At 43.5% G+C, this 16614-nt stretch overlaps 1 protein-coding gene across 2 annotated transcripts in view; it reads right to left on the bottom strand.

Annotated features, from left to right (window-relative positions):
- Nucleotides 1-12234: 12234 nt before the first annotated feature.
- Nucleotides 12235-16614, bottom strand: part of LATS2 (large tumor suppressor kinase 2) — a 37262-nt gene continuing 32882 nt past the window's right edge. For both annotated transcript variants that reach the window (XM_075266040.1, XM_075266041.1), the window contains exons 6-8: nt 15827-16009; nt 14802-14908; nt 12235-13397 (exon numbers count right to left, since the gene is read on the bottom strand). In XM_075266040.1, the coding sequence (XP_075122141.1) occupies nt 12903-13397; nt 14802-14908; nt 15827-16009 (785 nt within the window). In that variant the 3' untranslated portion in view covers nt 12235-12902. The remainder of the gene's footprint in view (nt 13398-14801; nt 14909-15826; nt 16010-16614) is intronic.

Raw genomic sequence — 16614 nt, 5'->3', positions numbered from 1 at the left:
TCAATGGATTATAAAGCCTCCCATTGATTTCAATGTGTGGCACGCGTAAGTCGGCACCCATTCAAGTCAATGGGATCTGTTTTGAAGCGCCTCGCTCTGACACATGTTTACGTGTCTAAATGAGCGGAGCATTACTCTGTGGGAACGCGGCCGTATAAGAGCAGGCGGTGATCGGGGGAAAGTTTGTCAATAAGCAAAACACTGCAGGAACAGAACGGGAATGCGGTAAGCTGTGTGGGACCATGGGACAACAGTCTAAAATCGGGACTGTCCCACAGAATGTGGGACGGTTGGGAGCTATGCCTTTGACCCTCTCCCGACATCCATCGTAATCTGGCGGCCACTCAACTGTGAATCACACGGTCACGTGTGCAGGCTGACAGTCCGGGCCACAAAATAAGGAACAGGTCCGATTTTGCAGCCCTGCTTCCGTGGCTCCTATTCATTAAATGAAAGGGGCCGTGGCAGCACACGGGAGACATCTGCGTGTTCTCTGTATGCCGCCCATGCTTTCATTCATGGCACCTGGTTAGCACATGGTCATTTGCAACCGGCGTAAAGGCACAGGCAGCTCCATTTTTTTTCTGTACAATTATAAGTATGATGACGTGTAGAGATGAGCGAACACTGTTTCGGATCAGCCGATCCGAACAGCACGCACCCATAGAAATGAATGGAAGCACCTGTGAAGCTGACTTTGCCGGCGGCTGGCCGGTGTCACAGGTGCTTCCATTCATTTCTAGGGGTGCGTGCTGTTCGGATCGGCTGATCCGAAACAGTGTTCGCTCATCTCTAATGATGACGTGTACTAGCACAATAAATGCCAAATGAAGATTTTTTTTTGGCATCTTTTGGGTAAATAAAAGCTGAATACATTTGACTTGGGTTCAAGGAACTTTCTCAAGACATATGGTATTATGTAACGTAGCGATACTGCAGGGTCACATTACACAAGGTTTGTTTGTAGTCTGGAACTATGGAGACAGCTAGACCTGCATGGGGGTTGTAGACACCAGATTGTACAATTTTTTGCAATTAAAAACGGTTGGTAAAGTTTTTCCAGTAGCGATGGCTGCAAATGTGAACCTACCCTTTAACCTATATTATATAAGTGCTCCTTAATAACATTTCTTTTTTTAGTTCAGGTGATGTTCACATGATGGTAAGCTAACCCCTGACATAATCTGTGCAGTGCTTTTCGTGTTGCAATAGAAATGCATTAAATCACACCCTGCATTATGTTCCATTACTTCCTCAATGACAGTAACCTTCACTTGTGCTGGAGATAACCAGTCTGTTTAACATAACATTCACAGCATTCTTCCTGGCCTTGTTGCTCTGTACATTCCCACATATCTGCACTGTATTTTAAAAGGGATACATACAAAATGAAATGGTCAAGAAATTTTTCATAAATCAATTCCAAATTAAAAAATTGAAACATCAAGCGCAGGGTCTGTAAACAAAAAAAAAAGGGTGACTTTATTGATCCATTTAAAAGTTGTACAGAAAAACACGGACGTGTCTCAGCCGGTGTCCTGAGTCATCACATCATAACTGAAACTGAATTCAGCTGTGCAGTAGTATATAAAATGTCATATAGTAGAGGACATGAAAGGGGTATTCCCACGTCGCATACTCACCAGTCTTCATTGCTGTGAAATCTTCTGTCTTCCGGCTTTGTTGCATCATTGGTGGGCGGGGTCACATATGCAAAGCCAAGCGGTGAGATGCCGCTGGCCCTGCGTGCGCGCTCATAGACCAGTCTAGCCTTCACAATGCGAATACAGACCCGACATCCGCCTCTCTCTATTACAGCAGATGCCGGGTCTGTATTCGCATTGTGAAGACTAGACTGGTCTGTCAGCGTGCACGCAGGGCCAGCAGCATCTCGCCGCTTGACTTTGCAAATGTGAATACAGACCCGGCATCCGCTGTACTAGAGAGGCGGATGCCGGGGAGTGTAAACGCTGGCACAGATGCCTGCAACATCGCTATGCTTCTGCCCTGCATGAAGCCAGCAGCGGCAGAAGTGGTACTGTTATTCCGCTCCTCCGCCCCCCCACCCCACCCCTTCATCTGCCCACAGTTTCATGTCTCTCCTCCATCTCTCATCCAGTTTCATGTCCCCCCTCCTTCTCTGCCCCAGTTTCATGTCGTTCTTCCTCCCCCCTTCATTGTGTTCCACCTCAATGTTTAACACAAAAAAAACACTGATACTTACCCTTCCCTCGCTTCCCTACAGCTCTCTCCGCAGTCTCACTCACAGAATTGTAGGCGTGATGCGAGTGATGTCATCACATTGCGCCTACACATCCACTAGCCGGAGCGCAGCGGTAAAACAGGAGCTGAGCTGTGACAGCTCCTGCGTTACTCGCCTATGCATTCAAATCATCTGCGTCCTCCGGATGCAGATGAGTTGAAACCGGGACATACCTCCTGACGACTGGGACTATGACAGGACCCCAAATCTGGGAATGTCGCGCAAAAACCAGGATGGTTGGGAGGTATGCAGTAGGAATGGGAGATATATAGGAAGTTCTTATACGTTTACCTTCTGCTCAATCCATTCCTGGTTTTAGCTCAAAATCTGCAACAACAACAAAAAGAAGTTGTGTTTCCACAATATGGGGACTCAATCTTAGTGTCTTTTTCTTTAAAGCGCTTATACGTTATTATTTATTTAAACACTAGATGGCACTGCAGAGTAACACCATTTAATAAAAGTTTGCAATTTTCAGCAAATCTATAGTTCCGTTATTTTTATTCTGCCCCATTTGTTTATTAAAGGGGTTATCAGGGATTTGAATTTCATTTACATGGTCTGGGCATTTGCTGAAGTTGGACCAGGGGTTCCGACTCCAGGTCATGTGACTGGAACCAACCCCTGTCCCCTGGGTCGCACTTCCTCTCGTGCTATTGGGGCTGTCCGAATATAGCAAATCCAACCCGTACAGCACAGGTAGCTTACCTGTGAAAATAGGAGAGGAGGCCGGAGGTGTCACCTGGTGGACGGGAGTCGGTGGGTATAGTCTAAAGGCATTTTGCTGGTTGGAAAACCTATGCCATGTGATACTTGCTAAACCTGCCCATATTTATTCTGAATTAAAAGTCTATTTTCTTGACAGCAACACAAAAAAAAGAATGTACACTGTCAATATCCAGCCCCATAACAGCATGTGTGCAGTGTAGAAGAGATTTTGGCGGTGAGAGAATCCCTTTAAAAATATATATAGACAGACACATGAGAAGGCCTATTGCAGTCAATAACAACTATGTAAGGGTTAATTACACATTTTCTTTATATACAGCAAAAAAAAATGACCCCCAGTAATTTCTGCTAACAAGCAAGTATATTCTCTTGCAATTCACATGATAACATACCCTTAGACTTTTCCACTTGTACAGGGAGCAATTCCATTAGTGATTTGTTAATAATGTAGGCCGGCTGTCCGCCAGTAAGAACCTGGGACAATCATCTGTTTCCATAGCTGGTAGAGACTGGTTAGTCGTCCTATGAGTGACGCTACCTACCTACTGCAATACATGGGCCATCCATGTAATGCACAAATGTACTGGGTCATGGAGTGGATCGCTGCTATGGCCGATTATGGTTTAATAGGACAACTTGTAGGGAACACAACCCCATTACTATCCATGGAGAGAGGAACAAATTGGAGATTAAAAAGCGTTTATAATTTTACATTTTAGGATAAGTCATACATGTCCCATAGGGGAAAAAGTCCTCCTAGCCCCTTCTATCACTTCCCTTGTTCATAGACTATTCGGTTGCAATCCCTTCCCTAGTTTATAGCCCCTTCCGTCCAATCCCACTCCCCATGGCATAGCTGGCATTGTCCCATTCCCCTCCCCGGTGTATTACTGGTTCCTCCAGTACACAGCCAGCTATATATAAGTTTACACCCTTTATCTATCTTTGCATTTACATAGACAGATAAGAGTGTCTGGGAGTGAGCGGGCTAGACAGCTACATGTACTTACACACACAGGGGGCTCCAGGACTTCTGTGCAGACCCCTGAGCCTTCTATAGCGAGCAACAGAGAAATGAACCTGGGCAGCTCTTGCACACGTGCCAAAATGTGAGCTCCATCCATTCCTATAGGAAATAACAGGCAGGGATCTACAAATCCAGCCCCGGGTGCTGTATTGCAGCGGTGGGTCGTATCCCTAGATGATGAGCAGGTACCCAGATCTCCGGAACAGCACATGAACAGTACATAGCAATATACTCACTGGGGAGAAGTACGATCAAGGAGATGGGAACGTATCTTTAATGTGCATAAGACATTGGAAACCAGGATTTTATATAGTTTACTCTATGGTCAGATTTGTTGGGTCCTCAAGCTATAGTGGAACCTGATAACACTTCTTGCAGGCAGAGGAGAGGAGAATAAACTGCTGCTGAACCCCTCTGGTAGTAACTGGTGTTATAGGGAGGAGATCCGACATATCTGATCCATCTTTACCTGGACATTTGTTATTGGGGGATGACACCACATACATTAGATTATTGGTTTATACTGATAGAAAGTGCTAGATATGGCTGGATCTTATCTCATGTGTGTGGTTTACCTAAAGGGAGTCTGTCACCAGTGTCCAGTATATCAATCCCACCCCACAGATAGATAGGTTAGGGTCACCAGTGCCCAGTATATCAACCCAACCCCACAGATAGATAGGTTAGGGTCACCAGTGCCCAGTATATCAATCCAGCCCCACAGATAGATAGGTTAGGGTCACCAGTAACCAGTATATCAATCCAGCCCCACAGATAGGTTAGGGTCACCAGTGCCCAGTATATCAACCCAACCCCACAGATAGATAGGTTAGGGTCACCAGTGTCCAGTATATCAATCCCATCCCACAGATAGATAGGTTAGGGTCACCAGTGCCCAGTATATCAATCCAGCCCCACAGATAGATAGGTTAGGGTCACCTGAATAAAACAGCACTTTCTTCTTGTATATCGAAGCCTGTATTGCAGAGATATTGCCTTGTTAGCCAATATGCAAATGAATTATTTGGAGCAATTTGAACGCTGCCATTGTTCCAAAGGACTCATTTGAATATTGGCAAAGGCAATATTCGCAGTGTTTTCTTCACTCTGCTTCGCCACGTAGGGCCTTCGTCTAAAGAGAATGGACAAGTCTTTTGTATAAATACTTGCATTCCCCATATCTTTTCTTATAACTCTGAGCTGTGTCATTCCTCTGTTATTCCACCTGGAAACATAGGGATAAATTGACATTTGGGTGCTACCAGCTGTGGGCGTATTCCTAAACAATCTGACAGTGTCCAATCAGAATTGACCATATCATAGTATAAAGAAACACACCCCCTTATACAATGCGAATGTCAACTCCTTGTTGTCAATTTAATCCTATATTTCTAGGGGGGAATAACAGAGGAACAACACAACACACTGTTAAAGTGAATATGCTATAGAATTGTTATTTCATGGGAAATACAACATTATATATATATATATATATATATATATATATATATATATATATATATATATATATATATATATATATACACACACACACACACACTTGCTTGCAATAATTGCATAATGCCATACACACGGTCAAGCAGTCCAGTGCCAGAGGCAGCAAAGCAACCCCAAAACCTCAGGGAACCTCCACCATGTTTAACTGTAGGGACCGTGTTCTTTTCTTTGAAGGCCTCTTTTTTCCTGTAAACTCTATGTTGAGGCCTTTTCCTACTTTTGTCTCATCTGACCAGAGAACATTCTTCCAAAACGTTTTTTGGCTTTCTCAGGTAAGTTTTGGCAAACTCCAGCCTGGCTTTTTATGTCTCTGGGTAAGAAGTGGGGTCTTCCTGGGTCTCCGACCATACAGTCCCTTTTCATTCAGACGCCGATGGATAGTACGGGGTGACACTGTTGTACTCTTGGACTGCAGGGCAGCTTGAACTTGTTTGGATGTTAGTCGAGGTTCTTTATCCACCATCTGCACAATCTTGCGTTGAAATCTCTCCTCAGTTTTTCTTTTCCGTCCACATCTAGGGAGGTTAGCCACAGTGCCATGGGCTTTACACTTCTTGATGACACTGCGCACGGTAGACACAGGAACATTCAGGTCTTTGGAGATGGACTTGTAGCCTTGAGATTGCTCATGCTTCCTCACAATTTTGCTTCTCAAGTCCTCAGACAGTTCTTTGGTCTTCTTTCTTTTCTCCATGCTCAATGTGGTACACACAAGGACACAGGACAGAGGTTGAGTCAACTTTAATCCATTTCAACTGGCTGCAAGTGTGATTTAGTTATTGCCACCACCTGTTAGGTGCCTCAGGTAAGTAACAGGTGCTGTTAATTACACAAATTAGAGAAGCATCACATGATTTTTCAAACAGTGCCAATACTTTTGTCCACCCCCTTTTTTATGTTTGGTGTGGAATTATATCCAATTTGGCTTTTTGACAATTCTTTTTGTGGTTTTCCATTGAAGACAAAATAAATGAAGATAATAATACCAAAGAATTTGTGATTGCAATCATTTTCTGGAAGAAAATGAGTATTATATATATATACATACACACTTCATGGGATGAGATATTTTTTTCTCCATATCAATCACAAGTCTTAGAAATACGATCTGATACAAGCACACATTTCCAGGCAAGGTTTTATGTTAAAATAAAGAGATTTATTCAATGTATCATACATAGAAATGATAGAATTCAGAATTTATTGTCAATAATTGTTTCCCTTAAGCCCAACTTGACAGGATGGGATACAAATTATTTATGGTGTGATACATTCTCTTCTTTCTCGATGCTGTTCGTTGATGGCACGTACATTGGATTAAGGTTGGGCTCTGGGCGGACAATGGGGGTTATTCTGTAAGGAGTGATGTGATCGGTCATCTATAAGGATACAGTAGTGGTGAATTATGTAACCCTGTGGGTGTCCATGGGGCCCAGCACTAGATGCTCTCACTCCCCCTCCCCTTCCTTACTACATACTACTTTTTGAGTAAGGAATTGGTCCAAGGGTTATGGAGAGGGAAACAAAACTTTGATCATTGTTATGGGATGGGCCACCTTGCTCCTCACACCTACCATTTCCAAAAATGGTGTGCAGGGTGGGAAAAGGACAACATGGAGCAGCTTTTATGTATTTTATTTTTTTGCACGCACCAATGGTTGTGCACTTGAAACCAATTTTGGCTGCAGCCAGTGTTGGGGGGAGGGGGGGGGTACTGATTCCATCTACAAAAGGAAATGATTAAAGTGGTTGTCCAGATACAGATATATTGAAAGGCTGAGGCTCTTATGGATTGAAAGCAAAGCGCTAAAGCGCTGCGGGAAAACCGCGGCAGGAACGCATCACAGTTTTTTCCACAGCGCTTTGAACTCAAAGTTCAGATTTTTCCTCCGCAGACTTTCTGTTACCATTATATCTACGGGGAAGCCACCGGCGTTTCCGTAGATACAATTGACATGCTGCGATTTCCGAAACCGATTCGGCTTTGGAATTTGCAGCGTGTCCGAGCTGCGTTTTTTACCGCAAAGTGAGCATGGGATTCGCATGAATCCCATCCACTTTGCAATTATTGTAAAATGCTGCGATTTTTCCAGGGGCATTTCCGCTGCAGGCAAATTGCGGTGTTTGACCCCTGGGGCCCCGGCCTTAAGAGAGTCTATTGAGGTCATCCTATGACAGATGAGAGCAACGGACATTAAATAATGGTAATGTGAACACACCCTTGTACAATTTTCGGTATCAATTCCTCACAGTTTTCTAGATTTGTTTTCTAGATTGCTGCCATTCATTCTTTTACTTCCAGTGGATAAAAATCAATCCCTGGTCATGTGATGGACGCACAGGTGCACGGCTCGTTACAGAATATCTATCTGATTAATGTGCTAGGAGTAGAAAAACGGTGCACGTGTGTGTGTGCATTACATGACCATAGACTGTATATCACATGACAGTATGACATGACCATGGACCGTACATCACATGACCACGGACCGTATATATCACATGACCACGGGCCAGTGGATTTTTATCCACTGGAAGTAACAGAATGAACAACAGCAAGCAGAGATCTAGAAAAACGTGAGGAATTGTTACAGAAAGTATATTGGAAAACTTAATTTTCATGATATGAACAATAACATTTGTCTCTCAATATTTGTCTGCAACTGGACCACCCCTTTAAATTATACGATATAACTATTCATATAGTATAATCAGATGTGTAGTTTATTACAGATTTATTTTCATAGGAATTAATCACTGGCTTTTTAATGAATTAGAGGATCTTTACCGCTTCTAGCCATTTGTGAAGGCTATGGGAGTCTGAATCCCGCTGTGGAAAAACGAAAAAGTCATAGTCGGTGCCTTGGTGTACCAACTCCACAGCCCTGCACCAAAATGCACTACTGTTATACCAGAAAACTGGTATACTCGCTTTAGTAATTCTACCAATGGATTTTGGTATAGTGTGTGTGTGGGGGGGAGCAAGATCCAAGCTTTGTCCTGGGGCCCACTGGACTCTTTGTACACGTGCGAACAATTGATGCAGCACCGTTTTTCAGTTCACCCTTCACCCCTATAATTCTCATCGGATAACCCCCATTGTGCGGCCATGTTCCTGATCCAACAGATTTCTTAAATCAGAAAATAGAACATACATTTAGTGAAGAAGAAGCTTCCACATAAGCAATAGAATAAAACGGATAATGCAAAAGCCTTAGAGGTGCAGATGTAGAAAAGAAATGGAGAAAATAAAAAAATCAATCATTGACTTATTGCCGTGTACACATCACCAGCCAACGGTGGAGGCCGCCATATTGTAAGATCCAAGAACGTGATATAGCTTCAACCCCAGCCAGAAACATCAGACTACACCGCACACAGGTGACGGTACATTTCAATGTGGTTATATAGATACATACAGAAAAATCCAATTTTAACAGCATATATTACAGAAAATACTTATACATCAACATTTTATAGCAAAGCCCCAGAGAGCCGCCATCTTTCTTTCTTCCTGACAGGTCATATTGTAGATGATTAATGCATCGGGGGGGAAGGTAAAACTAAGATCCAATGCAGTCGTCATCCCGTGGCCCAGCCTTTGCATGGACAGACACACAATAGTATACACATCACTACACCGCCATTCCTCCTACAGTCTCACAGAACCGGCCTGTGAATCTGGGGACAGTAAAACCTAAGAATCAAAACCACGCAACATGCAAACACTTCCTCACGCGTTCTACCGAAAACCCATCAGTCAAATACAGAGCAGCCAAGTCATAAAGGAATAGTCTGTATAAATGGCACAAACACTCTTAGAAACATAGCAAAAAAAACCTAGATATTGTACTCATATTGCACAAGAAAGATGTCACATATTTGGGGGTTAAACGCTGTTCCTACGTTAGGTTGCAATTTTTTTACTTTTTTTTTTTATTTAGGTGCAATCTCATTCATCAATATATATAGATATAAAACTTTATATATAAATCTATTTTAATTTACAATTTACAAATTTTTTTGTACTTTTTTTAAAAAAACCTTTTTCTAGCATTAGTAAATTTCGTTAATATGGTTTTCTTTAAAGACCTAGAAAGTGGGGATTGTAGTGTGAAAGGGTTAAAATATTGTCCATGTGTATATTAGGTAAAAAGAATTATATTCCATAAAAATAGAGGTTTTTGATTTTTATCGAATTAAATAAATGAGGTTACAGGACATGTTGAGGTTGCATGGACAGCATGGCCTTGTAGTGTAGCTCACCCCTCATTCACATCTGTGTTTGGTAATCCGAGTCCGCATGGGGACCCCCTTCCCCCGAACGGACTACCGAATGCATTTGCAAGCGCTGTGCAGTAAAAGCACACGGACCCCATAGACTATAATGGGGTCCGTGTGCTTGCCACGAGATCTCCGCACGAATCATGCGGAGAGGAAAGTAGATGGTGAACTACTTTCCTGTCGGCATGTTCCCTGCGGAGATATTGCGGCTAGCACACGGACCCCATTATAATCTATGGGGTCCCTGTGCTTTCACTGCACACGGCTTGCCAGTGCGTTTTGTATTTCGTTCGGGGGGGTCCACATGCGGACTCCTCGAACAGATTACCTAACGCAGATGTGAACGAGGGGTTATCTGCAATGTTGAGTCACCTCTTTGGGGCTGAGAATTCCCCAGAAATTTTTTAGAAAAGGTGGCTAGCGCTTCCTTATTACAGGCTATAGAAATAAAAGGAAAATCCCAACAAGCAGCTTGTTAAAAATCTGCAACAAAACAGAGAGCCAGGTTCTTAAAATACGTGCCCATCCTGCAGATGGTTACTGAACCCATCAGGAATATCTAGCAAATTCTGTGGAGATGTTATAAATGTTTAAAGGGGTCATGTACCTTTTAAAAATTGGTGTCCTATCCTTAAAGAGGACCTTTCATGAGTTGGGGGACATGTGGTTTTATATACTGCTGGAAAGCAGACTGTGTGAGTGGGGAGGAACGCCCCCTCCCCTCCTGATAGTGCTCGTCTATGGACCAGTACGGGTGGGAGGCGTTCCTCCCCGGTCTCACTGTACAGCGCTACAGGCTCTGCTGTGAAGAAGGACATTCATGATTGACTGTCAGGAACGCCCTTCTGACAGTGAAGAGCTACGGTACCGGGACCGATAACTCTTCACCGGGGCACAGATCGTGAAAGCTGACAGTGCGCTGAATTCAGCGCACTGTCGGCTTTCCAGTGGTATATAAAACCGCATGTGCCCAACTCATGAAAGGTCCTCCTTAAAAAGGGTTCACCAGATAGGTGATAATTTTCAGATCAGGGGATTTTGTTTCATGCTCTGCATTGAGTGGTGCGCAGGCAGCCTGACCTAAAAATTCCCCGTTCTCCTGATTAGTGGGGCCTGAGTAGCTGGACCTCCAGTGATCTAGCAGATACGCCTTATCCTAGGAATAGAGGCGAATTTTCTCAAAATAGAAAAACCTCTTCCCACCACAGTCAGTCTTCATTTTTGTTTTTATAAAAAATGGTATTATGAATATCTCATAGGATATTTTTTAGAATGGGGTAGAATTAGAAAAAAACTGCAGAGACAGACTAACGAATTTGGATCTAATAACAATGTACAAGTACATAAAGTCCTTTCTAATGGTTGTTTGACACCTAGTTTTTTGGTAAGGACGCGTTGTCCAGGCCTTATACTGATTTCCAGACTTGGAGCCTGGAAGGAATTTTTTCCCCTGACAATTGGCATCAGCCTCATGGGGTGTTTTTTTTTTTTTTTTTGCCTTCCTCTGGATCAACATAGTAGGATTATAGGTTGGACTCTATGGACTTGTGTATTTATCTATTATGTATAGTTCAGGCCTTTTTGGTCCGTGGGGATATCAAATATGTTTATTTTTATATGCTTTTATTCATTCTATTTATTTATTTATTTAATTTACAAATTAACCAATTTTAGCACCACCCCCCCCCACTCCCAGAGCTTGAAACGCAGCTCATTAGATTGCTTGTACTATAGCCTGTAATACAGCGGAGACCAAACAGTTATGGTGCCTGCTCAAATTCCCCCACATCCGCCATATTATTACGTTGGAGGTCATGAAACGGTTAAGAAGTGCCTGTTATAATAGGATTTGATTATGATCCCCAAACTGGGTATCTTGCTTTGTCGTCTCTTAGGGCCATCAATTTTAGATCGGTGGAGGTCCAACGGTCAGGACCCCTGCAGATCAGCTGGTTCCTGAAGGCACTGCATTGCATTACTTTTAGTAGTTGCAGTCATGGGTACGGCAGCAGTGTCCATTCAGGTCTAGGGTACACTGCTACAGTTAGACTCTGCTTCTATTCACACCACAGCCATGACAGATCTGGCTTTGTACAGAGCCCAGGGGTCCGTGAGGTTGCAGACTATGCTTTTCTTACCACCAAGTTAGTGGTGGAACATCAAACATGTAAAGGGCCACAGGGGCTTATTCTTGGGGGGCAGAAGGTTATCCTCTGCAGTAACTATATCGATAAACAGCAGCTTGTTAAGTCCTGATAAAACTCTACAAGGGTTAAAACCAATATTAGAAAATAGATAAGTGCTCTTTTTGAAAAATATACAGGTAAGTTGTTGAGGTTGTCAGTAACAGAGGTCTTAAGATATATAAAGTTTGTACTGAAAATCCCCCCCCCCCCCCAAAAAAAAAAAAAAAAAAAAAAATTAGGCAGAATACGCTCCTTCAATATCCGTAAAAATATTTCTGAAGTATAGCAGCGGATTTGGCATTCCCCACACTGCAGTCCTCCCCCATGTCACAGTTCAGTCCTACATAGACCGTGTCTTTGAAAATGCTGGACCCTTTTCCAAAGTTTCATACAAAGAACCAAGATGCAGTCGCTACGTTCAGGTTCAATCTTCAATCGGGATATCCTCCAGAGATGAAGACGCTGAAAGACGTAGCTGGATTATTGCTATATGGAAAAGAATAAATGGTGCTGCATCCAAGGGAACAGCTCTAGAGTCAAGTATGAATCCATCCATAATGTTATCCTGTTACTTGGCAGGAGTAGCGCCAAGAAGGTGCCATGTAATACAGGTACCTTTGTCTTTGGTTATTTGCTAGGAGCACATCATCTACCCAAGCTTGTGCCAGGAAACCGGCCCTCGTATTAAGGTACTACCGGCGAGATGACAAGAAGCACCAACACATCCAATGCTCACCATCCATCCTGATAAATGGCAGGTCCTCAATGCCTTGGTATTATGGCAAGTGGCTGAGAACCATCTGCAGAAATCCCACTTTAAGGACAGAAACGGGCCTCAGTCATGGAGTCACGTTTCCACGGATTAGATTAATCACACCCAAGGAGTTGAGCCCCTTCATACATAGACGGGTTGGCAGTTCTCGGTCTCACTAGAGTTTGTCCCCCGATTTTCTTCCTTAGACTCCTCACACGGGGAGGGCTCCATCCGAGATGGCTTAGGATAGCGGAACGGGTAACCATTGTCATCGAAGAACCTTCTAAAGGTGAATTCGTAGAACGCATGTTCTGTATGTTTGCCATTAGACGACATGAGAGTGTCCCAAGCCATAGTGCTGTCCCCACTTTCATTCCAAGGGCTTTCTTCATCTACTGGATCAAAGTTGGACGTGTCCATCGGGTGGCTGATTTTAGGGACATAAGGTGCTGGCTGCCGCCGAATGTCAGAGGAGAAGTCAATGGACTTGAAGAATGGGTGGGCTTTAATTTCATCTGCCCCGTTTCTGCCAAGTCTGTTTTCTGCCGCACAACAAAGTTTGGTGATCAGATCTGTCGCCTCTGGGCTAAGCTTGATCTGGGAGGGAATGTGAAGGGTGTTCTCCCAATTTATTACCTTGAAAAGAAAAACAAAGCTTGTGTCAAAAACATAAAACAGGATATACAAAAAAAATATAGAATATAAGGAAAGTTTAATCTCAGAGATCAAATCATATTAGATCAAAAGCATCTGTTAACTGCTTCCTGCCCAGTGCCATTACATCCATGGTGAGAATCAGTCCTGTACACTGACATAATAGTATGTCATGAAGATGGCGCCGGCTCAGCAGAGGAGTCTGACCAACCGGAAGAGAAGGTGGTGAGTGATGACATGGCTGTGCGTGATGAAAACACCATTTACAGCCATTTAAAGGGGTTGTCCCATCACAAGGATCCTATCTACTTTTCCTAAATGCATTGCTATATCAAAACTACTTTGTTTGGCTGCTATCTTAATTTATTCACTTCATTGTTGACACTCTGTTTCTATGGCCCTTGGGATTATCTGCTCATTTGTCAAGTGATGTAGCTGCCTGCTCTCAGAGGGAGGGGCTGGGAGCAGCTCTGAGCTGTTTGTGTCTGATAAGTAGCAGAGTTTCTCAGATAGGGGAGGTGAGAGCTCTGGGATTTCTGAGCTCTTATCAGTCGGTTTAATTCAATTTGGCTGATAAGGGCTGAGATAGGGAGTCCATTACCTCTGTATGTAATGCAAACTGACTCAAATCCAGCTCTGCTACATCAGCTTCACACTGTGGTAATTCATTTACAACCAATCCCGTGCAAGTGAAACCCCGCCCACCAATGTGCTGAGGAAAGTAGGGAGTGCAGAGAGCACAACAGCCTGCAGGTTAGTGAACAAGCGTCATGGGAATACCCCTTTAACTGCTTAATGGGTCCTCTTTACATCTGCCCCTACTGACATGGTGTTGCGGGGTCCAAGAATGCCCCACGCAACCCTCATAAGAGTCTCTACAAGACTTGCCATAGGCAAAGCCTTACGACCATGACTACAGGAACTTTCTATGGTCTGGAACTTGCCAAAAACCAAGCCACAATTTATTTACTGTGTCCCAGTTATCATCTCATGCCGCACTATCCCTACCCGGTAAGAGAACTGTCACCACTAAGGGGACGCTCACACTACCATTGGTGATGTTTTCTGACAGACAGACAAGTAGGTAAGTGGACAAACAGGTAGGTAGACTGTTGACAGACAAAGAGACTTGAAAGTTTAGTCTCCTTACTTTTAGTACAACGTATATCATATTTTATGTTAATATTTTACCAAATGGTGGCCATCAATAAATAACTGCAGACGTTTCAGTACAAAATACTCGGAACCCCCAACAATGATGCAACGTCCAAACACTGCGCTGACATTCCTATATTCTGAGGTCACACTTCATGGAGATCACACTAGAATACAGGAGCACCATAGAGAATACTGGTCAGGAAGCCTCACAGCATATTCGGCTCTTACCTTCAGTTGTGTTTCAGTCGGGTTGGGCGCGAGGAAAGGAGGTTGTCCGACCAACATCTCAAACAGGATGACACCCACGCTCCACCAGTCACACAGCTGTGTGTACCCTGCAACAACACAGCAGACCAGGTTATGAGAACCTGTACTATATGTGAACAGGTACAAGTATACAGAGGAGATCAATACTACTACAATGTGCTAAAAATTCCTAATTCCTCCATGTTTTCTAATGCAGTTTTGGAAACCAAAACCAGGCATGAAAATAGTAGTCAGTGACATCATCCTGCAGCACCGGTAAGAAGAACCAGAGCCACTACTCCGCAATGGCGGCAGTGGAGAGAGATGTATGACTCTGTTTGTTGTACACTGTCTACCAATAAGTATTGGACCCCTGTGGTAGAATAGGAAAACAACATTTATTCCTATCCAATAGTTAGTAGACCCCAGCAGATGCTTCCTTACAGATGGTATTGGTACACAATCCTCCCGGATGCCTGGTGACCCTCCTGGTGTATGTGAGCCATCGGTTGGGTGCGGTTTCTCTGGCCAGCACTCGTCGGTCTCTATCTCTCAGTTTCGGGGGTCTGCCTACTCAGGTCACATTCCGACAATCACCGTTCACCTTCCACTTTGTAATCATAAAGGCCACTGTCGATTTTGGGTAATTCAGTTTCCTTGCTATGTCCCTTAAGGATCGACCATTTCTGTGGTACCCGACCATTAACCCTTTCTCGAAATTGGACAACTCTGCACTTTGTGGCATCTTGCATGTGACTAATGCCAATGCTGAGACGAACATCATGACCGTAGATATCTTCATTTGCATGGGTGTCCAAATACTTATTGGTAGACAGTGTATTATAGCAATCTTTGTCACTAGGGAACCTTTTGCTCTCCCCAAATTACCCCTTTAAAACATTCAATAGAATGGAGATCATGCAATGCCATATTACTCCGGCTGCCATGGTTCAGATGGCAGATTTGTGGTGGTCTAAAGAACATTCAGGGCTCCTGATACTACTCACCTTTTCGCAGGAGGACTTCTGGGGCGATATAGTTCGGGGTCCCTACTAGTGAATGAGCCAGACATCGGTGGTGCTGTCTCTTAGCCCTTTGTTCCAGCGTTTTCAGCCGATCCCCACACCTGCAGTTGGACACGTCATCCCACAGCTCGCTGGGCTCCATGCTGTCCTGTCGAATGTGATTCCCTTAAGAGAGATTTAGAAATCTGGAATGAGTGAAAGAAGTTTGTACCTCTCTCCTAATGTTGTGAATAATTCATAGGGTACGCAGAACAAATATAATAGATATTTATTAATGAGATGCCTTTACCATCAAAGGTAAATTTTCCCATAGACTGGTATGAGGTTTGCAACTGTACCATATACGATGGGGCAGATTTATGATTATTTACCAGAATTCTGGCACATATAGCTATTTTACTTCTGTAACTGTGAAGCTATGGAAACAATGCAGTGCAGCCGAGCCATGCCGTTCCTATAGCTCCCATTCTAGACATGGATTCTCATGTGATTTATGCGGAGGATTCAGCTCTATACAATGACTGGGTGACATCCACAACATTTACAGAACAAAATCCCATTCATATGTATTGTATTAAAGGGATCCTATCATTGGATACCCTTTTTTCTGACTATCACGTAGGAATAGCTTTAAGAAAGGCTATTCTTCTCCTACCTTTAGATGTCTTCTCCGCGCCGCCATTTGGTAGAAATCTGGGTTTTCTTTGGTATGCAAATTAGTTCTCTCACAGCAATGGGGGCGTCCCCAATGCTGTAAGAGAACTCTCTAG

This window comes from Leptodactylus fuscus, chromosome 2 (assembly GCF_031893055.1).
Source record: "Leptodactylus fuscus isolate aLepFus1 chromosome 2, aLepFus1.hap2, whole genome shotgun sequence".
Classification (NCBI taxonomy): Eukaryota; Metazoa; Chordata; class Amphibia; order Anura; family Leptodactylidae; genus Leptodactylus; species Leptodactylus fuscus.
Note: the sequence above shows the minus strand (reverse complement) of the source record. Positions and strands in the feature narration are given on the sequence as shown.